Source organism: Corvus moneduloides, chromosome 8, assembly GCF_009650955.1.
Source record: "Corvus moneduloides isolate bCorMon1 chromosome 8, bCorMon1.pri, whole genome shotgun sequence".
Lineage (NCBI taxonomy): Eukaryota > Metazoa > Chordata > Aves > Passeriformes > Corvidae > Corvus > Corvus moneduloides.
In genome coordinates this window covers 10,250,081-10,273,003 of record NC_045483.1, presented here as the reverse complement: position 1 = coordinate 10,273,003, position 22,923 = coordinate 10,250,081, and the positions used below count along the sequence as shown (strand labels likewise).

The window sequence follows — 22,923 nt, the reverse complement described above, 5'->3', positions numbered from 1 at the left end:
TGTGGGCAGTGTAATGCCACACATATATAAGCTTATTACAAACTCACAAATCAAAGCAAAACCAAACCACTTGGTCTCCAGGCTCTACTCAGGTTTTCAGATGCAGGCTCCTCCTGCTGAATGGGTCAGACCCCAGAATCAGAGCCCTGCAAGGTAGTGGTTTTACAGAAATCAGTCTTGCACAGTGAAATAAATATCCAATAAATATCATTCATTTAATGGCTCTTATTAAAGGTAAATTGTTGACCACAAGAAGGTGGTGCCCTTCATAGGAGCCCACTGGGATTACCAGAAATGGAAGAAGGTTGTATTAACACATGTGGGATGTTTATCTAAGGATATACAGTTCCAAGTTTTAAAGGTGTGTAGCAGTGAATGAAATGTATTGAAATATTCACAGATATCCGTGAGACAGGCTGAAGGCTGCTAAAAAACATCTTTATACTCTGGCATGTGGATAAATTGCATACTTGATTTTATGCACTTCATCTATATTCTCACCTGCTTTACAGTTCATCCCAAACCTCCACATTTGCCACTTTACTGGCTCTTACCTATCTTCTCTTATTTCTAAAACTATTTTTAAGGGAATCTGCTTGTTTGGTTTAACAAAATTGTTGATACAACACTAAATCCTCATTTGTAGCAGTCTCAGCAATTGTGTAACATACTACTGTTAGCATCAAGGTGCAAAACTAAGCTCAGAAGAATGAAAATAACATGACCAAAAAGCAGAAGAATTAAAAATACAGTAGGCAATAAACTAAAAAATCTTTCTGTCAAAAATTTCCCAAAATATATTATATCACCTTTTTATCTGCTATGGAAGTAACATTACTTGTACAGGTTAAAAAAAAAATGCCAGAAGTCTGAATATGACTAATAAGAGTTTAATGTTAATGTTTTTGCAGATCTTTTTTATAGTCCTTGTTGAATTGAAGGAGGAATAATTTAATATAATACAGATAACTGGGCGGCCTGTTCCAGTGCTCTGCTACCCTTGATCTAAAGTTCTTCCTCATGTTGAGGTGGAGCTTCACGTATTTCAGTTTATGGCCATTTCTCCGTGTCCTCCACTTCTTTTCTCCCAGTTAGGTTCCTTTCCTCACTTGATTCCATGTTTTTCCTTTCCTTTTCCTCATCTGCTCCTTTCTCCTGCTGCGTAGACCTTACAAACAGCAGCCACTAAAGAGAAAAATCTGACTTTGCCTGTGCATCTTCAGGCTGGTGAGAAGTTGTTCAGCTGTTTGGGGGATGCCATGTGAATATTCTGGTCTAAACTAAGAGATCTGTGCAACAGATCCATGCAGAGTCAGTCAGTGGCAATTTTTAGAGGCTTTACTTATGGAAATCTGGCAAGTCTTAGGTACAGACATGATCCTGAAAAAATTATTCTAAGGAGAGCACAGATATCTGAAAAGTTGGTAATTAGTAGTTATGGAGGCTCAACTGTCCAGCTGAGGAGGCTGTACCAAGTAGAGTCTTGAGGATGTTTTGGCAGGGGGGAGGGTGGTCACTAGCAGTCTGTCTTACTAATCAAAACTTGTTGGTGAACAGACTCAAGAGATTGGTGGATTTTGCCCAATAAAGTGGGTGTTTTGAAGGACTGAATTAAAATTCAGTGAAGAAATTACATTTGTCATACAGAACTGTTTTCTTTCTTTAATTGAGAGCAAGTGCTCTGCTAAGGAAGGCAGACTGAAAGGAGCGATTACTTACAGGGAATAGTCTGGACTTCTGTTAGGAGCCAGCTGTGTGGTAAAGACACCAAATGTCTTTTTGGAATGAACCAGGAGGAGTGTTCACAATCCACCTCAGCTTGTGTTGTGTGCAGCTTTGGGTACTGCTAGTTTTGGGAAAAGCTGCAAGATGCCACCAAGAAGAAATGAGAGGGGTAGAAAATGTAACCTATAATGGAAATTTGAAGGAACAGAATTTACTTTGTCTAGAAATGTCAGGACTGCAGTGATTCTAGGACAGGGGTTTGTTGTAGATAGGGAATAATCTGTTTATCATCTCAAAGGAACAGGCTTTGTCCACAGTCCATAGTGTATGAAATTTGATACTATGAAAACTTTTTTGTGATATATTCTGCAAGGGTTTATCTCTTGGGCTTGTAGTCACTTTATTCAGAAAAAGAAGGAAGGGTTTCTTCCCTCTGGGTAAGGAAAGAAATAGAGAGGAGATAGCATTCCTTCTACTTTTTGCATGTCTGGGATATTACTTGAGCATGGATGAGCTCCAGTTTTCCAGTTGTTTGTAACTTGATAAAGTTCGAATGGGTTTTCAGAGGGATTATATTATAAAAAAAATATCCAGCACAGAAAGCAACACATCCTGATTGAATTTCAAGTACCTCTTCCAAAATACGGACAACACTTCAATTATTGATAAAAATGGGTTTTATCATTTAAAAAAAAATACATTTTATCTTGGCATGTACTGGGAAATAGTAAATCCTCTGTGACCAAACTCCTGCTTTCTGCCCCCCAAATTGCCAATATCTAGTGTACAAAGTTTAGGCTGGATGATGAAGTCTGGCAAAGTTAAAACAGCTAAAAACAAAGTCTAAGGGGAAGTTTCATGTAACGTTAATAAGAGGCAAAACTGCCAGCCCCACCTATAATAGAAATAAGATTATCAAGGCCAGGTTTCCTTGATGATTCTCAAATGTTTCTACAGGCTTTTAGAGAAGATCTGGAATGCCTTATTCAAGAACAGATGAAGAAGGGCAATAACCCTACTGGACTGCTTGCATTACAGCAGATTGCTGAATACATCACAGCGAGCACTTTTACAGGTTTTTCCACATCTTCACTCAGTAAGTGAATTATACATTTAACTGCTCTTTTTTTCTTTTTTTTTTTAATTGTTACCAGGGCTTAGCCATGCTGGGATCTCCTCTTTCCTTGAATAAAAATTCTGTCAGAGCTTGCTTCAGCTGTGAAGTAGTGCAGATGGTAGCTTTAACTTGCCTTTTTAGGCTTCTTTCTCTCAAATTCTTTGATTTGTATAATGATATCCAAAATGGTTGGAATCCTCAAACTCAGTTATTCTATAATTTGTTAATAGAAGTTTAACTGACATAGGGAACAAAATGATGTGCCCTGTTACTATTAGGAGTTTAACATGAATATAAACGGAGATGTGAAATACATTACCATTTAGTTTCTTTATTTTTCTACTCTTGCATATAAATTGTTACTAAAAAAAAAAAAAAAGTACCCTGAGCTGAGGAGAATACCCTGGCAAACTGAATCATCAGATAAACAGCTCCCACATTTAAGAACAGCTTCTAGTCTGCACTCTACTTGTAAAGATGTCTCAGGGATCTCGCAGTTAACACCCAAGTTCTTCTTTCCAAGTCATGAAGCACTGAGATGTTCAAGTCAATTTAAGTTCTGTGGGTGGACATTATATGGGAGCTTACAAGCCTGAAGTACAGTGGCAGCTGTCAGCATTCATCATCTTTGGAGATTTGGTCCCAAAATGGTACTTCAGGGTTTATTTAACAAAACGAGTGGAAGAGAACAGAGAGCCCAAATAACCCCGTGTTCATGTCTCTGGTTGGTCACTGAGACTGCATCCTGCTGTTGTCTCTGCTGCTTTTGCCAGAGACAGGGCACTGATCTCAAACTGCACACTCCTATTGTTGAAAACCAAAATTACTTTTACCTGTTTTGGTCTTAACTTTCCCTCTAAACAAAGGTTGTGAGCTGTCAAAAGGCTATCATGCATTCATGAAGGGGACAAGGGTATGTTTGTGTAGTCACAAGTCAAAGAGAGAAATTGATCTTTGTGATTTCTCTGTTAAGAGGGGATTTCTTCTGTCTAAGGGTTTGAGAACTCTTGCACTAATCCTAATTTCTTCATTAGGACTGAATTGAAGTTCTGAGACTGAGATGTCTCTTCAAGTTAGTTTTGCTGGTGTCAGAAGTCCACAAGGAATGTCTTATCCTGCAAGAAAAAAACCTCAAAGTGACAAGTAAAAACACTTCATTAATGACAAATGTCTTAAAGCACAGTTCCAGTTCTATGCAGGATATTGATTCAGTAGAAAGTTCAGGGAAATACTTTATCCAGTTTAATAAATGCTGGTACTGCTTTGCTAACAATTTAAGTACACTCCACCTGGAACATCATGGCATAGCTGGAAATATATTTAATTGTCCAACTGTCCATTGTCTATTTTTGTCTGTTTTTCAGGCCATGGAATGATTACACCCATCAATGACCTACCTGGGGTAGATACCTCCTCGTTTGTTAAGGGAGAAAAACTTACTCGTTGCAAGTTAGCCAGTTTATATAGGTTGGCTGACTTGTTTGGGTGGGCACATTTGCCAAATGCCTATATCACAGTAAGTATTTTAGACAAAAAAAAATATATTTAGAATTTCACCCATTCATTCAAATTATTTTTCCTCCTGAATAATGTAAATTAGATCAGTAATCCATTTCCTGTCTCCTTTGCAGGTAAGAGTAAGCAAAGAACATGACCACATTCTAATCATGCCAAGAGGGCTGTCCTTTTCTGAAGCTTCAGCTTCTAATTTGGTACGTGATTCACCTGCTGTAGTAACCACCAAGACTCAACCTGTTTTCTAAAATACTTTTGTGGCTGCTAAAATGGACGTCTATAATTATGCTGTTGTTTGAGTTTTTTTAATATTTACCCACCAGATGAAAAGCTGATTAACTGCTCAGATAATAGCACCCTTTGTTGTCAGTGTTTCTTCCTGGGTTTAGCATTACTTTCTGTTTCTTTGTCCTCAGCTTCAGTGTGGAGCAGCAAAGTTTTGTTTTCCTGTCTGATGAAGCTCATCAGTAGCCTCAGTGTAGCAGCAGCCTTTTATAACCTGGCAGTGTGGTAATACATGTGAAATTACTCTGTAGGAGTAGTGTTATCAGAATCAGCTCTTACCTTTAAAAGTGAGGAGATAAAGTCGAATAATCCTCCCCAGGCCCAACAAATGAGCTGGGTGAAGTAACAAGCTGGTATTTAGGCAGTGGTAAATCACTTAGGTAAATGTGCTAAATCACACATCTTTTGGTGCAGAACCTGGCATATGCTCTTCATGTCAGTGCATATCTGTAAAGAAACTGCCTCGAGGTGAAAGGGGTACCAAAATGAGATTGATAGTTTTACATAGCAAACACAGAACCCAAATGAGATATGACCCTGCTGTAGTTTGTTGTTGATCCAGAAATTACTATTTTAATGTTCTCACGAATCTGAAAATTCCTTGTGCATTGAATGCTCTTACTGGAAATTTCTGAATTATCTTTTTATTAAAAATGTAGGAAATGTTAATGAAATGCGTTTTTAAAAGTCAGAAACAGGGAAAGGTCAGCTAGACTGAAGCAGAATATATGTTGTATCAGAGTCTTATTCTTACTTCTTCCATGGCTGAACTTCCAACAGCTGTCAAGGGCTTGTACAGCAGGGTGGTTTATTGACACACAGATTCATGGCTGCTCTCCTACTTTTTTTCATGCTCTGAGCCCTCAATATGTGTGGGGAAATTTGGTGCTAAATAAGAAAGGAAGGGTATTTTCTAGATAACCAAAGTTGTCTCAAAACTTTTGAATATCATGTGTTTCTTTGCCTTTTTCAGGTTAAAGTGAACATCCTAGGAGATGTAGTGGACCAGGGAAGCACAGCTCTCAGTATTGACAGTGTAGGCTTCAGTCCACACGTGGCCATCTACTCCACGCGCCCCGATGTCAGATGTGTCATACACATACACACCCCTGCCACAGCTGCTGTAAGTCTTCCTTCTGGCACCGACTGAAAGAAAACAGCTTTACCTTATGAACATAGGGCATATTTCTGCTCACAGGAGTTTCATTTTTGTTTTAATGTCGACTCTGCACTGGTAAATAAAAGTGTGAGGTTATCAAAAAGAAAGAGAGAGGGCTGAGCCACCGCAGTGGAATGGGACCAGAATAAACTGATGCTCAGAGATTGTTATACTCAGGTTGAGGCGGTTGTAAAGCAAATAGTTTACAGAGGCTTCATTTATAGCATCCTAGATAATATAATGTGCTGTATAAATCATCATCAATTGCATTATGCAGCTCCGTTTTTAAGTGGTTTAATTAGTAGTTACACTTAGTTTGAATTTACCTCACTATTTAAATGTTATAGTTAACATAAACTTTAAATGGTCTGTATAGTAAATGTAAGGCGGCCTGAAAGAATTGGTTTGAAATAACTAAATTCTTATTATTTTATCTAGAAATGCATATACACATATGCATTCCTTGCCTACAGACAAAATAAAAAGGAATTATTAATTTCTTTTTTACTAGCTTTTTGAAGTCATAAGTGTGGGAAAGAAGAACAAACCATTAAGTAAGATGAGAATTAAACATGGATAGAATCCGCAAAAATTAACTTAGTTGGAAAAAATTGTCTTTTGCTCTAGTTAATCTGTCCCTAGGTTGAGTAGCAGCACCTCTGTCACCCTATTGCAAATTAGACTGGTATGGGGGAGATTGTTTCTAAGCTTTCATTACAGAGTTTGCCTCTCTTCCAGCAAAGATAAAAAGTGCACCCTGCTAAGGCTTGGGTGGTTGGGATGTGAGTTTTAAGAGTTTCAAATTTCCTAGTTATCAGCATTTCATTTTCATGAAACAGGTTTCTTCTATGAAGTGTGGCATCCTTCCCATATCACAAGAGGCTCTGATTCTGGGAGATGTTGCTTATTACGACTACCAGGGATCTCTTGATGAACAGGAAGAGAGAATTCAGCTTCAAAAAGTTCTTGGACCCAGTTGCAAGGTATTCAGCCTCATTCGTGCTCTTCATAAACAATTTTCATGCCCTGCTCCAGTTTCTACCATTTAACATTAGTGTCTTCATTTACTAGGTATTAGTCTTGAGAAACCATGGTGTGGTAGCACTAGGAGAGACACTGGAAGAAGCATTCCACTATATTTTCAATGTGCAACTGGCCTGTGAAACTCAGGTGAGAGAGAATTTATCTGTTTAATTTCAAACACTTGTGCTGCAGAGTTACAGATTACATCCCAGATGGGAAGATCTCTAACATTACACAATTTTGGGGTTGTGGAATCTAGTAATCCTGTTTACCAGGACAAAGTCAGAAAGACTGGAATAATCAGGGAATCAGTGAAGGAACGGCACAAATACTCATTCTAGGAACTCTGACACAGTCTCCGTGGTGTTACGCTCTGAAGGGTACAGAAGGTTTTGTTCCATGCTGTGCAGAGTGAGCCTCATGCAGGGAATCTGTCAGATGATACATTTGCTGGTACTCACTGCATGGGGAAGTGTGATTTAAGATCTCTTGAGAGCCAGCTCCTTTATTGAAGCTGAATGTTGTGACAAGAAAAGAAGCGTCTCTCTGTGATCACAGATTTGTGAAACCAAATTAAAAGGAGGTCTTTAGAGCAATGGTAGAGGGTAGCACATTTAAAAATAACTTGAATCACTAATTCAGTTGTTTCCATTTTGTCTAACTTTAGCTACCTAGTTAGGTATCCAGATGTTACCTATAGCCTGTGAAAAGAGACCACCGAAAGTGTTCTCACCTTTCATAACTTTTAAGCCCATCTCCAGAAACTTTGTCACTTTATGCTTGTTCCCCAGTGATCCTGTCCTCCCAAAGAGGCATTTGGATGTGCAAATGGCAGGCTCCCACTCCTTTCCTTCCTTGCCCTTCCCTGCCATTTATTTTGAGTTCAGTCACTATTTCATTTTGAAACAGCTAGAAAAATGAAAAATTTTTAATCTTGTGATGCAGAAAGGTTTTTTTAAGGTACTCTGAAATCAAGTGTTTGAATCTACTCCTTTTAAAGTGCAGTTATTAGTAGATGGTATAATGCTTTCTGTAACAGTCACTTGCTGTGTATTTTAATACATTTTTTGGACAGTAGAAAACTAGCCTGAGAAATAACTGCAGCATGTATTTAAGCAAGCTTCTGCTGCAAATTCAGAAAAGCAGAGAATACAAAAGCCTTTTCACAAATCAAATATCCTCCATGATGTCTGCAGGTTCATGCACTAGCTGGAGCAGGTGGGATAGACAATCTCCTACTACTGGATCTGCAGAAGTTCAAGCCTTCCACCCACGCCGTGGCAGCAATGGGAGGAGGTGGAGTTAATATGGCTTCACAACAAAAATGGAAAGTTGGGGAGCAAGAATTTGAAGCTCTCATGAGGATGCTGGACAACCTGGTAAGAGCATGTTGATGGTGGTATCCATATAGTCCTGTAAACTTTTGAGTGTAGGAGTAACTTCTGTCAAAGCAAACAGTTTTTTCTGGTTTCTCTGTGAGTTCTAAAATGAAGACAGAGTAAATGTAAGAGGTAGAAAATCTCTTCATTATGTGAAGTTTAATTTGTCATACTGTTTCTGACAGCAGTATTCTGTTTTAGTAAGAATTTATCATGCTTTGAGCTTCAATTTTGTCCCACCATCTTACAAATGTATAGTAGTTTAATAGTAAAAAGTTTTATTTTATATGTTTAAACATTCTTTTCTTATTTTCCTCCTCCACAGGGATACAGAACTGGCTATGCCTATAGGCAACCATTAGTCAGAGAAAAACCTAGACATAAGAGTGACGTCGAGATCCCAGCCACTGTGACTGCCTTTTCCTTTGAAGATGATACAGTCCCACTTTCCCCCCTGAAATTCCTTGCACAGAGGCAACAGAGAGAGAAGACAAGATGGCTGAACTCTCCAAACACATACTTGAAAGTTAATGTGCCTGAGGAGTCCTGGAATGGGGAAGCAAGTCCCAGGACTAAGATCACGGTAGGTTGATACGTTGGGCAGTCACTTAGATTTTGCCCTACTTGAAAGTAAGTTATGCACAGTTTATATGAGGAAATCTTAAACAGGATTAGCAAATAAATTTATTGAGCTAATTAAAACAGGCTTTTCGGGGACTTAATGACATTGGTACTGAGGGTCTCCTTTGTTTGGGGAGGGAGGGGTTGACTGCAAGAGTAACAGTTTATGATAAAATTTAACCATGATTTTGCAGTTCTAACCATCTCTTCTTATTCCTGAAGTTGAAAACAGTTTTTCTACCAGATCTTCTTGTGCTATTAGTTATCCACCAAATATAGTAAGGTTTTAAGTCACCCGTGGGTTGTTCTTTTTTTACATGAGGGAGACACGAGCTCTAATTCATCTCTAGCTGCCCCTTTTCTATTTGTGAGCTTACTGAAAACAGCTTTCGAAAGGTCTGTTCATGCTACAGGCTTTTAATGATGATAAAGATTTTCCCCCTCCTGCAGCTCAGCAGGATGCTTACACTTAGTTTCCAGCCTGCAGAGAGGTGGCCCTCGTGGGACTACAAGAACGTGTTACTGCTCTTCATCTACTCCCAGTCACGCAGTACAGCTGTAAAAGCATCAGCTCCTCCTGCTGGCAGGCTGGCAGGTTTCTAAACTTGAGTTTGGGAAAAACACCCTCAGAACCCTGCTTGAGAAGGGAAAAATCTAGTCAATGTGTGGTCAGCAGAGGTGGAAGTCGATTGCATGAACAAGGGCTCTGGATCTACGTGCCAGTTACTAGAAAGTGTGATCTTTTCTAAATACAGCATCATTAGCACACAGCTAACACTGCATTTTTCAGGAATGTATGTTAATGTTTACAAAAAGTAATCTTGTTCAAGGCAACTTAAATCCTCTTGGGAAAACACACAAACATGTAAGGGGTTGGGATTATTTTTTAGATGTCATGTGGAATTGAGAATAAAGTCAGAAAGTCCTTTCTTGATACCTCTTCTTTAACAGTAAGACACCACAGAGAATTGTTCATTTCCAATAATACTGGGTTTTTTAATGTCTTCCCCACCCCCCCCCCCCTTTAAGTGGATGAAAGCTGATGACTCCTCCAAGACTAGTGGAGGGACGCCAATCAAAATTGAAGATCCAAACCAATTTGTTCCCCTAAACACAAACCCAAGTGAAGTGTTGGAAAAGAGAAATAAGGTAAAAGAAGTGTAATAAACTGAAAATTCTAACATTGCCAAATAAAAATATGTGTTCAAGTAATGATTCAGCAGAGCAGTAAAATAACATTTTCAAATGTTTTGATTTCATTAAGAAGGTTCTTACGTTATATGTGATTTCTGGCATCAAAAACATGTATTTAAATGTGTGATATACATAAAGTCTGTAGATATGTATGCAGTATTTATATATTTAAACTTTGAGTGCAATAGTCTGATGAAGGATGAGTATTAACTCTGAAAATAATAGATTGGAAATGGTAGTCCCTGTTATTTAGCATTTTATTTAGTAGGTAGTTAGGTGTCAACATGAACCGAATTGCTGTGCGTCATCTGCAGCATGATTCAATCTCAGACTCTAATCTTGCTCTGTTCTGTTTTAATTTGCCTAGTGCTTGTTAAGCTGGAATTTCTAATGGCAGTAAAAAAAAAAAATGAGAGATTATTGCTGGACCTCTCTGTAAACAGAAATATCTTTCTGCTTTTCCCTTCCAGCATGAAAGACACTGATTATCAGACTGACCAAATATTCCGCCCTCAGCATAACTATATTAACAGATATTCAGGAATTTTTTCATTTGATTGCGTATTTTTTTTTCTTTCTTGGAAAGCACTATATCAGTGTCCTTGGGGACTGAAGTGGAGTTAGAAGGAGTAACTCCCTTCCTCAGAACTGGAAAGGCACCCTCTAATCATCTAGAGATTAATAATACATGTCCCAGGCAATGATTTTTAAATTCATGCATGTCACTTGCTCATAGAGAGTTTATTCCTAAGTTTCTGCTGTAGGATTTTTTTTATATGATCTGTATTGATATTTATATTTATATCTGATCGGTCAGTCTCATAAGCATTGACAATTAAAAGCTAGGGCTGTTAGTTTAAGGAAAAAATAAACTATTCACAGAAGGAAAAACTTCACCAACCTTTGTGATCACAGAGTTTTCTCCAATAGCTGATGTGTGAGGTGGAGAGGACAGGTTCAGGGACTATTCCTGGGAGCTTATTTCTAAATGTTGGCTTACATGAAGTGCAGGAATTGGGACTAGGGTGAACATTTGGGAGTACTGAAAGAGCTAAACAACATATGCTGTGTATTTTGAGGTGGAAGAAGAGTTCCTAATTTTTAGGTGCAGCAGCATACAGCTTGATCCTCCAGCCACTCACTGCCGCCTGTGTTAGTGGCTTTGCAAAGCTGATGGGCATAGGATTTACTAAAGAGAAATATCTCTTTCTAACCTGGTTTATTTTCTCTCTATAGATAAGGGAGCAAAACCGATATGACCTGAAGACAGCAGGACCTCAGTCTCAGCTGCTCGCAGGGATTGTTGTGGATAAAAAGCCGAGTTCAGTGAGTACAACATAATTAACTAATTTACAGCTGTTCAGGTTATTTGGCTGCCTGTTTTTCAAATGTCAGCTTGGCCCATTTTCATTCTAAGTGTCTTGTTAGAACTGATTATTTTAATGCCAGTTTTAGAGCTCTGATACATCTTATTCATGTTTCATTTTAAAGGTTTAAAATGTTAGTTTCAAATTGAGATATGCATGTTAAGTCTGCTGCTATTAATATTAATGAAGTAGGATCCTTGTGTAAGATCATTTAAGTGAGAGAGGAAGAACTTTAGAATGCATGGGCCAAAAATAGCCTTCATTAGCCTGTGGAAGTGATGCTTAAGGTAACAATGGAGTCCCAGAAATAGCTGAGTTTAAAAGGTGGGATGTGACCATGTAGAAGACAGCTTTCATTAGAAACAGGCTTCTTATTGGGAGAGAGGGTTACCAGTTTCTTACCTGCCCATATTAACCTTTTCTTGAACAGAATATACTTCCAAACAGTATAGGTATCCCTAATAAGGTTATCCAAGAAATTTTGATGAATTGGAATTGGAGTTCTATACGTCTAGGAGTTTCCAGCTATCCAACAGTTAGTACATCGATGTTTTAATTCTGTATTCCCTGCCAAAACTTTGTCAACAAACTTTGGCTAAAAAAAAGAAGATACATTAGCCCTGCACGTTTTGCTTGTTGCTTCTTATTCTGTAACTGTTAAATTCTGTGGCTTTCTGTTTCCCAGCCAATGCAGTTTGATGACGAGCACGCGCCACCGGCACCACCCAACCCATTCAGCCACCTCACCGAAAAGGAACTGGAGGAGTACAAGAAAACCATTGAGCGCAAGCAGCAGGGGTTGGAAGGTTAGCGGTGTGGATTGAATTGTTGGGGTTTACATTTTAATAATAAGCTTGAAAATATCTACTGTAAAAGTTGTGTGCATGTTAATTATTAGTGTATACTGTTGGCAGCTAGTTTAGAACGAATCATTCCTTGAGGTGGTAGAATTCTTTTGTTACATGTAGTTTGTTCTTTTACTTTAGTTAGTGCTGAAATTAAAGCAATGAAAGGTTTGCACAGAAATGGGGTTGACAAAAACACAAGTTAGCATGATGAATTTTTGTGTCAGAATATAGAATAACTGAAGGTGCGAGAGTCCATGAAGGTCATCTTAATCCAACTCCTCCTCAGAGATGATGCTAAAGTTAGATCAAGTTGCTCAAGTCTGTGCCCAACCAAGCGAAAGTTTACTGAGATGTTTGGCCCTGGCTTCTTTAATTTTACTTCTGTTCTCCCAGTGTGCAAGTCTCATCTACTTTCACTTTTCACATCTTCTTCCAATACTACTATTCCATAGAGAATTGCTAATTCAGGGTTGATTTTAATTTTTAACAGTAGCACTTACTGTGAATTGTTCTTCACTAATACTGTGTAATAGAACAACTTTGCCATATGTCACACTCAGGACATAGTGTAATAGCTTATTGTACCGGCAGACTGTGACTTAGGGCTAGATAAAACCATGGGGCATGCTACCTGGAATGCAGCCTTGCCACCTTTGTTAATGCTTTCCGATAAAGAACTAATATATACTGATTTTTAGCAGATAAAACAAGTAATGCCCTAATTCTTTAGAGTTTCAACGGTGTATTGTAACTTTGTGCTGTTGTGAGCATGAGCAACACGAAGCTGTAGCAGAGCTGTAAATCTTGTAGCACCAGCACTGACACTCTTGCTTGATTTTCACTTTTGCTTGGCTACTAACTCACATCTTGTCCTGCAGATGCTGAACAGGAGTTATTCTCAGATGACGGTTCATCTGTATCACAAATTCAGTCACAAACTCAATCCCCGCAAAATGTCCCAGAAAGATTAGAAGGTATTCCATGCAATTTCTGTACAATGCCAAGGGCTCCAATAACCCAGGTTCTCCACTCTTCTGCTGCACTTTTACACTTGCATGAAGTCAACTGAGTCAAAAGGAGCCCTCTTCTTCAAAGTTTGGGTGGTGCTCTGTCCAGAAAACAATATTTCCCAATTTTTTTCTAATACCTAATTCTCACAACCAGAAAACAACTAAGGGCATGCTGAAACCTAGATATTAACCAGGTGGAGCAAATAGATATTATACTTCTATTTTACTGAAAATGTTAAGATTAGTTTTTTTGCTTAAGACTTCTCCAGAAGTCTAAGTAGGTGTTTTAAAAGGCAGGTTCTCCAATGCCTTCTGTATGGAATGGCTATGTTTTTGTAAATCAGTCTCTTGCAGTAAAGTGTAATTTGACTGTGCTTGAGACTATGTGTGCTGTGTAGACTGTATTTGTACATACTCTATACAGCTTGAGCTGTGCATGCACTTGGCAGAGATAAAGTTAGATTTTTATCTCATTTTCCTTTAATGACATTTTCACTGTGTTGTCTGCTTACAGCAACTAAGAGTGTGGATAAAGGGTTAAAAAACACATCTAAGCACTTCGGGTTTCATTCTTTGGATCACAGTCCAGACTCGCAGGCTTTGTCTCAATACTGGGTTTTTTTGCATGAGAGTCTACATAAATAATTGCAAAATCATTTGCTCTTTCAGAAAATCATGAGGATTTCTACACCCAGAATGCCAACCTCATATCTGTGGAGATGCCAGTTGTGGTGGTGAACGGGAAGGAAGATGCCCACGACGTGGAAGAAGATCTCACCAAGAGGGTCAGTCAGTTAACCATGAGTACTGTGGAGAGCGTAGAGATTACCATTAAAGGCTCTGAAAAGATAGAAGAGGCCCTGTCCCCTGAAGGGTCACCTTCCAAATCCCCTTCGAAGAAGAAGAAGAAATTCCGCACCCCATCCTTCCTGAAAAAGAGTAAAAAGAAGGAGAAGGTGGAAGCGTAAGTGCAGTCCTGTTGTGAGGAGACATTGCACATTTTAAACGTTTAAGTTCACCATTAACAGCGTAGTGTTAGGGGTGTGCAGTAACTGGACTTTTAACCTAAACAAGTAGAAACTGGAAGAGGTTTTGCTTTAAAGAAACCAAACAAAGAGACAAAAAAAAAAACCTTTCATGTTAATTGCAAATTAATTCATCTCTCACTTAGCTGTGTCCAAAATTGCTATGAGGGTTGGAAACATTGATTAGTTTCATGTAGAACTACACTGGCAGGTGCTCAATTACCATCATAGCAAGGTCAAATACCATCACAGTATGCAGCAGCAAGTTCTGCTTGGAGTATTTTGCAGACCTTAAAATTTTCAGTACAGTTAAAGTCTTTATTAAAGTTACTGTTGAGTGATCATATGACTTTTTAAAACTGCTGTCTCATTTGGAAACCAGATCATACATTTTTGTATTGTGGTTTTTGACCATATATTTTATGTTTCTGTACCCCTGTTTGAGTGGGTACATATTAACAGCACACCTTTACATCTTTTTTAAGATTAGCTCATATAGAAATATTATACACTGGCACATAATACTAGGGGAAAAACTGTGTAAGAGAAAGTTTATTTGGAATTATACAAAATGTCTGAAGAATTCCATTATTCAATAACTTTTTTGCCAAATATTTCATTTTAGTGAAATATAATTTTTGAAGACTTCTTTTTTATTCTATCAGTTGGGGCGGGGGAAACCCTTATTTTTCAAGAAGGGGGATTTTATACACTTAACATTGATAATTTAGTTTAACTGGCAAAACAAAAAGAAGATTTTATATGTTCAAATGTTTGTATACCATTCAGTATAAAGGTATTATAAGCATGTGAACCAAGCATTTCATAGTTAGAGTGTATTTAAGAATGCTTGGTTTAGAGTATACTTAAATATAATTCAGGAATCCAGGGACTTCAAAATCAAAGGATAAAAGCATATAAAATTGAACTGGATTCATGTTTAAAAATTACTTGTGGGTTGTTCTTTTTATCTCTCATGGTATTGCTAATGAATGAAGAAAAATAATCTCTTAACATAACCAAATGAAGGAAACAAAAATGTTAAAAGGGAAAGTGAAATAGTAGGGAAATAGGAGGAGACAAAGAAAGTAAAAGTTCGGTGATTATTTTTTTTAAATATATGATACGGATTGCGGGATATTTTTATTAAATCAGCAGAGTGACATTTCCATATTAGATGTTTTAAATAATTTGTATGGATTCATGCAGAGTGCAACACTTTGGGTTTTTTCTTGAGTTTCATTCATATTGTAAAAGAGTCTCGTGAATCTGTGTTGTCCTTTGGATGAACCCAGAGCAAATCAGAGCCTAGTGCCATGGGTAAGGGTGATACTGCCACTTACTCATTTTTACTTGTATTGTCATTTTAGTACTTTTACTGTATTGTAAATACAAACTAAACATAAAAATTAACATAGGGGTTTCTTCGCTGTGTCAAACGTCTGTAAATCAGTCATCGCAATAGGAAGTACATCTTTAAGATCCATGTGATTCCCAAATTACCGGTTGAAATATTATACAATATATAATTGTTAAATATGGCTGGAGAGTGGTTTGGCATGCAAAAATGTTGATTATAGCATGTTCGGGGGCTGGTTAGCTTTGACCGTGTAAGTGTGATAATGCAATGTTGGAATGGATCCTGGAAACAATTTTCTAGCTGTCACTAAATACTGGAATCAGTGTTTTTAATCATAGTGGAAACTTTCAGTTGCTTACTTTGTTTTTTATGTTCTACATTATTTGTGTTGTATTACAACATATGTAGAAACAGTAACCTGTGAACTACGCTTTTCATAACTTTTTTAAAAATATATCTAAATGAATGCAATGTGCATAAATATTTTTTAAAATGCAACCGTGAACTATTTGCACCTTTTGCTAATGCCTCTATTTACTTGCTTTGGCATAAAGAATGAGCCAGCCAACTCTTGTGTCCTGTGGAAAATATATAAATGTTATCTGAAATTGCTCATAGATGTAATGCTAATTAATGTTAAATCACAAATAAACAGTATTTTAAATAGATGGATTTCATATAGCAGCCTTTTGTTTATACACTTACATCTCTCGCTTGTAGAGAAGACGGTTTGATTATGCACGTTGCTTCTCAAGAATTTATTCTGGAGAGAGCTTCTTGCTTGTGCTTATCCTGAGAGCTCAGCAAGAAAATAACCTGATCTTGCTGTTGAACAGCTTTTGTCTCTGTCGCAGATGCTGGAAAGGAAAGTGGACATGCCTGTGGAAAAAGGCAGGGCACTGCCAGGCGGTTGTTCTGAGCCCAGGTGGGTCTGGGCTTCCCCATCGTGGGCTGCCTCCTGCTCTGCAGCACCATGGGATCATGGGTGACAGCATGAGGGACTGGGGTGGTTTTAGGGCTGAGTAAGTACAGAGCAAGGAAATAGCTCGCAGAAATTGCATTTTTTTAAAAATTATTATTAATAGCACAAAGGATTTCCTATAGGGAAAGCTTAATGCAAAGTTATTTGAAGACATCTGTGTCATGCCCTGCCAACATATGGTATATGTCGGAGCCTCTGAGGCTGCAGAAGTTGCAGTGTTTTGTTTTTGTAGCTGTATCAACTCTGTGAAATGTCTTTGAGGACTGCAGGAATGTTTATTTTCCTTGTCCTACCACAAATCAGCCTTTCGTTTCTGTTTACAAGAAAGTCAAAATTCGGCTCTCTGAGTCTGGTGACAGTTTGATGAACTTGGTTCCCATGTGGAAGGATAATTTTGGTTTAGCATTTTAAATAAATCTTGACCAAGATTTTAGTAATTTTCTGACTATCATTTGTCTCCAGAAGCATCTACAGTCTGCTTCGTGCTGCACTAATGTGAAAGTAGACACTGTATCAACACGGAGGAGCATCCACTGTAAGGCCAAGGGCATAGATAATTTTTGTCTTTAAGCTCTCTTTATTCCCAAGAGTCTACAAACCACATCAGACCTTTCATTTTCACTTAAATCTTACTCTTTCACAGTGTTACTCAAAGGATCTGAGATTCTGCAAACCAAAGCATGGAAATAAAGTAGATGTTTCTAACAGGCATAATGAACATTAAAACTTTAGTTTTGGGAAGTAGGAGCCCTTGGAAAGATGAGCTTCAAAATGGATCATTAACATGATAAGAAATAATTATTGTCATTAGGCTGCTTAACCCAAGAGAGAGCAATACAGAGAAGCAGTGTTTGCTGTGAGGAATTGCATGCAAGCTACCACCCAAGAACATTAAAAAGGAAAAGGATTTGTAAGGCTGTACACCCAGGTGATCACCTGCTCTAGTCTTTTACAGATTTCCAGCTGTTCTGGAGATGAGTGTTACATAGCAAACCAGACCTAGCAGAATTTGCAAAATGAGGTGTATCAGGCTTTAGATGCCACAAGGAGACAGAAAAATGTCACGGTTAGGGCTGTAATGCCATTTTGACTAGTATTTTCCTGCCTTGCCAGTTGAGTCCACGGCACACTGTTGAGCATGTGGCATAAATTGTTGTTCTCTCTGGTGCAACTAGTTGAGGATTTTCTATTCTGTAGGTACCCAGTTTGCAAAACTGTTGAGTTTTCACTATTTCAGCCCATGGAAACTTCTCAAACAGGATGTTCTGCAAAGTGGCTGAGGACAGTGAGAAAGGGCCACAGTGTCCCACGCTGTGCACATGGGTTTGATGGAAACTTCTGACACGGGCACCAATGTTCTCTCTCTTCCTTTCTGTAGACTGGCAGGGAAGCACATCCCCTCGCCCATGGGGTCGCTGCGTGGGTTGGTGTTTGTTCTTTCAAAGACCCAGGGTGTTAAAAGAGGTGCAGGGCTCTGAAAGGCACTGATTAGCAGCTGCCTGGCCGTGTGTGTGTGGGCAGCTGGAGCGTGGCCAGCCGGCCGTGGGCGTTGCCGTGGGCACGGCTCCCGTGGCGCGAGCAGAGCGCTGGGAGCACCGGGAAGGCATTCAGTGGTGATGGGCACTTCTGACGTGTTGGCTGTGCCCCAGCCTGCAGGAACTGCTCTGTCACAGACCTGCAGCTTGGCCAAACTTGCACAGACTCTTAGGGGAATAGTAGAAGGCCCATCCTCACTACAAAGATTGCTCAGCCCTTTGCCACAGTTTCTAATCTCAGTTTCAAAGCCAGCAGTAATTTAGGTTTCTGAGAGAATACAATATGAGAAAACTTGTATTTTTGTACAGCCTTGTCCTTTGGAAGTGTTGGGGTACAATAGCTGTACTTTTTACATGTGCCAGCAGTACAGGCAAACACACACAAACGGTTTTCACTGCAGCACACAGCATGGACAGCTTCAGTCAAGTCTGATCAACTTAAAAGCAAACAAAACAAAGCCTGACGATGAGAACTGGAGGGCGAACAAGAGTTCACGCTCTGAAATTGTGGCTGAAAGTCCCAAAGTCTAACAGAGCCTCTGGGAGGTGAAAATTCAAGCGGCCTTTAGGTGGCATCAGACCCTCGCGTTTGCTGCCTTTGTTCCCCGCAGTCGCAAAGCCGCTAACCAAGCGCTTTCAAAGAAGGTATTTTTGGTGTAGATTTTGTGGGCTTTATTCCAGTTCCAGTGCAGAGAGATGAAAGCAGACATCTGGCTGCCGGACTCATTTTCTATATTGATTCATTTCAAAATCCAGCAATGGAGCAGGCTTTGTCAGGGAGGCAGGGCTCCTCCTCTCTCCTCCATCCTTTTGCAACAAGCTAAAAATGTTGAAGTTTTTTTGCACTTTTTAACTCACTCCACTGAGCAAAATAATATCCGTATGTTCAATATTTTCCCTCTGTCAACTTTACCCACAGGCCAGAGACTTCTCAGTGTTTCTGGATGGTGGGGCAGAAATCACAGGAGACCCTAGTGGAAGACCACTGGTGCCAAAGGATCATCCTGCACCTTTCTGCCTCACCTGCTTCCATGTGATGAATTCCAGATGCATTTCCTTTCAGAATTGCAGCAGTAGCTCAACACAACTGCATGTCTCTGGATACTGCTGGAGCTTTTGCAAATTTTCAATTTGCAAATGTTATTTGTAAAAACAAAACTTGTGCCCTGGGTTATCAGGATGATGAGTAGTTGAACTCTGTAAGGAACAGCTGAAATTCTGTTGGTGACGTGGTCCTGGGCATGGTCCTGGCCGCTCCCAGCCGTGGCTGACATTGCCAGCTGGTGCTGGATTTGACCTTTGGCATGTCAGCTGCTGGCTGCTCTCTGACCTCCCAGGCATGGCACTCATCCCTCTCCTCCCAAAGGTACAGAAAGTTCAAACATCGACTAAAGTGAGGTGCTTAACTTAATGGCCTGGCTTTTCTCAAAGGGCTGAGCACTTTGCCATGGCAGGGAGAGCTGCAGAAGAGCAAGTTGTGTAGCCCTTGGCTTGATGCAGTGAGAGCCAAATAATCCCTGAACTGCAGGGAAAAAAGCAGCCCCCAACATCAGCATTTTGACCAGCTGTGCTTGAAGACCTTGCAGGAACTGAGTTTCTCAGTGAACATCCTATCAGCCCAGGCCTTTCCCTCTCCTCCATGCCCCCATGGGGATGGAAAAAGAAAGGTTGCTGCAGGTGGCTGATTTTCTGTGTCCAGGGTGTTGAGAACAACTAACTGACCCTTAATAAACATGCCATGTTGGAGGTCTCTTGAGTGTTAATGGCAGTGTGGGGACCTGCCTTGGCATGTCTCACAAGCTGGCACTTGGCTGATGTGTACCCAGGCAGCTGCTGAGCTGGGGCCTCAGACGTGCTCCAGAGGACCAAAGCCACCTCATCTCCTGAGTTGTACCTTTGCTGGGTGCCAAAAAGGACCTACAGAAATCTCTGAACACACTGCAGCAGCTGCAGTTTATACACAGTGCTTTGCTCTTGGATGCTGGACACTTTCAGCCCCAATCCTTCTTTAGATGGATGGACAAGACAGAAGTTGGCTATTAAATCCACTCGGCAGAAGGGGAATGTGGGACAATAACTCCCTTCCCCAAACAGGAACTACCAATTTCTTATTCCAGTGAGTGTAAGCATCCTCCCCTTTCTAGCAGGCAGAAGCACAGTGTTTTCAATACTTACTCTTTCCATCTGGCTAGACAGCTCTCTCAAACACCAATACCTATAATTACATATATTATGTATATTTGTATATACATATTACACATGCTAATTATATCTACAGAGGCATTAAAATGTTTACCCTGCTTGACTTCAGTTTTATTTTAAAGTTGGCAACATCCAACCAACCTTAGGAATATGCTGTATAAATAATGAGAATTTATTTAGATTTATTCAACAGTGTTTATGACTAATAAGTAACCACATCCATTCAAGTCCTGATCTCCTGGCTGGAATGTCACCTACATGTGATCATTCACCTTCAGCTGGAGCAGCTGGTTCTTCCTGGATTTATTTAATGGGGCCAACTTCACAAATGACCTGGAAGAGGCGCATTGGGCAGAATTTTCTCTGCCACTGTCTATCTAATGGGAGAATATTTGGTATTGGAGTAGTTTTCTTATAACCAGATGTTTTGGGCTGTCTTACTCCACTTGGCTTGATTTCTACCTTTCCAGTTGCTTTATGGTTCTAGAGATGCCCCAAATGCCCTCTCGGGCTGAGGGTGAAGGCGCTGTGTCAGTGTTACCCATTCCCTCCTGCCAGCACCAGGATGTCTGGGGTACCAGCTGCTCACTGGGGCTACTGGGCCTCTTATGGATATCTCAAGAAATGACAGTGTCCTGTCCCTTCATTGAAAATGAGCTTTGTGCAAATGAGGGGTGGCAAGGGAGTTGGGCTGGAAGATCCTCGTGGGTCCCTTCCAGCTCACGCTGTTCAATAACTCTGATGGTTTTCTTACACTGGACATTTTAAGTTCGAAAGCAAAGTACACGTTGCTTTTGCTTTCAGTCTCTTCCTCCAGTTTAAACCTCATGAGTGCTGCTGTGAACATGGTGACGATGCTGCACAGGGAGCAGTTTGGCTGGAGAAACCTCTCCCTCTGTGAAAATAATCTCATCTGAGAGGTTATTTTCAGCCTGTGGAGGATTCATGTGAGCTGGTCAAAGGCTTCCCTGGGGGCTTCCCAACAGCACCTCCAGCCTCCCTGAACCCCACTTCAGCATGGCACAGCTCACTGAGACTCACTGTGTGCTGCCAATGCCTTTTCAGGTGGGTTTTGTGAAACCATGTGCATTTCATCAACCTGTAAGATCAGGATTCAGCCTTTGCTCCCAATGCACACCCAGTGCTGCCCCTAAAGCAGAGGAGGGCTGCTGCCCCTGCCTAGTCCTGCTCTCATTTAGATCTTATCAAGGCTGTCAATACCACTGATTTACTGGACACTTGGAAAAAGCAGGTTTGCTTTGAGAAATCAGTATGATGAGAAAACCAAAGTGGTGAGTGGGAACACAGTGCCGGGCTCCCTCAGCATCTGTACAAGTGCCTTCTGCTCCACACACGACACAGTACCTGCCTCTCCAGAGCCCTGGACATCCCACAGAGGGCACAAAAGCAATGCAGGATCCCCGTGCAGCGCCAAGGGCGCCGAGCCCATGGCAGGCACGGGCTCACACAGTGTCATCTCCATGGGTCAGTGCATTCAGTGGCTCTTTGCAGCAGCAAGGTCACGAAATGCACTGGTGTTTTAACATGAAATTGTGATCTTGAGCATCTTTAGTGCTTTGATTTGTTCCTAATGAAATGAGGAGATTCTCTGAGAGGCAGCTCCAAGCACTTCTCCTACTTGGCTGGGTGGGGAACTGATGCTCCTCACTGAGAGATCTCTGTGCCCAAATAGGGGCTTGAAGGCAAAGCTGCAAATTACCCCTGTGGGATAATCCCAGCTTTGGCAGTTTTTGAGAGAGAAAAAGTGGTTCTTACCATAAATAAATAACTTTGTACAGAAGTCTGAGATCTGCAATAGAGCTATCAAGGGTGACAGAGACTCGTCCACTCTGCAATTCCCACCTGGGCACTGTCCATGCTGACCCTCCAGCATGTGTGGTGCAGCCCTGGACACCCCCAGCTGCAGCAGGATGGCTGGAGAAGGGTCAGAGCAGCAGCTGCTGTGCCCAGCTCCCATCACTGTCACTTCTTGGCTGTTATGGACTCCAAAGCCAAAGTTAAGCTGCTGTAGGAGCAGTGCTGGGCACACCGCCCTCCTTCCTGAGCTGGTCTGGGGCACAAGCAGGCAGAAGAAGCCAGAACCAACCTGGTTTTAGGCAGGCTCTAAAAGGACAAATTCTTCAAGTCCCTGGGTCAGCAACAAGCTTTTTCCCTGCCAGATGAACCACAAAGGCAGCTCTGCCTGCCCTAATGCCTAAGTCTCCGTAGCCCACAAGTGTCTTACTATTTGGAAAATTCAGTTTAAAAGGGGCATATTCCCATAAGAAGAGAAGGTCTGGCATGCAGGAAGCATTCCCCAGCATCAGCCTGTGCCCAGCATATGGATTAAATAGCTTTTGATGCACAAAGCAGACAGGCTCTTTGAGCAACACAAGTGCACGTGTGCAAGTGCCATTTTTGGCAGCTGCCTCTAATTTGATAGATGCAGTTACTAATTGATTTTAGGATTTAGACAACATGATTCCTCCAATCCTAAAGGAATGACAGCACCTCTTAGCTCCTGTGTTAACCGAAATGCTGTGGCCAGGGGCTGGGATGGCTATTTCCATGCTCCA

At 40.4% G+C, this 22,923-nt stretch overlaps 1 protein-coding gene across 7 annotated transcripts in view; it reads left to right on the top strand.

Annotated features, from left to right (window-relative positions):
* Positions 1–16,300, top strand: part of ADD3 (adducin 3) — a 93,465-nt gene extending 77,165 nt beyond the window's left edge. For 3 of the 7 annotated variants that reach the window (XM_032116075.1, XM_032116076.1, XM_032116074.1), the window contains exons 4-16: positions 2,683–2,821; positions 4,207–4,358; positions 4,474–4,554; positions 5,616–5,765; positions 6,641–6,784; positions 6,873–6,971; positions 8,021–8,203; positions 8,529–8,786; positions 9,854–9,973; positions 11,255–11,344; positions 12,071–12,191; positions 13,112–13,207; positions 13,913–14,517. In XM_032116075.1, coding sequence (XP_031971966.1) covers positions 2,683–2,821; positions 4,207–4,358; positions 4,474–4,554; positions 5,616–5,765; positions 6,641–6,784; positions 6,873–6,971; positions 8,021–8,203; positions 8,529–8,786; positions 9,854–9,973; positions 11,255–11,344; positions 12,071–12,191; positions 13,112–13,207; positions 13,913–14,211 — 1,932 coding nt within the window. In that variant the 3' untranslated portion in view covers positions 14,212–14,517. Of the gene's footprint in view, positions 1–2,682; positions 2,822–4,206; positions 4,359–4,473; positions 4,555–5,615; positions 5,766–6,640; positions 6,785–6,872; positions 6,972–8,020; positions 8,204–8,528; positions 8,787–9,853; positions 9,974–11,254; positions 11,345–12,070; positions 12,192–13,111; positions 13,208–13,912 lie in introns of all 7 variants that reach the window. The other 4 variants (XM_032116077.1, XM_032116079.1, XM_032116073.1 and 1 more) reach the window with 3 other exon arrangements.
* The last annotated feature ends 6,623 nt before the right edge of the window (positions 16,301–22,923 follow it).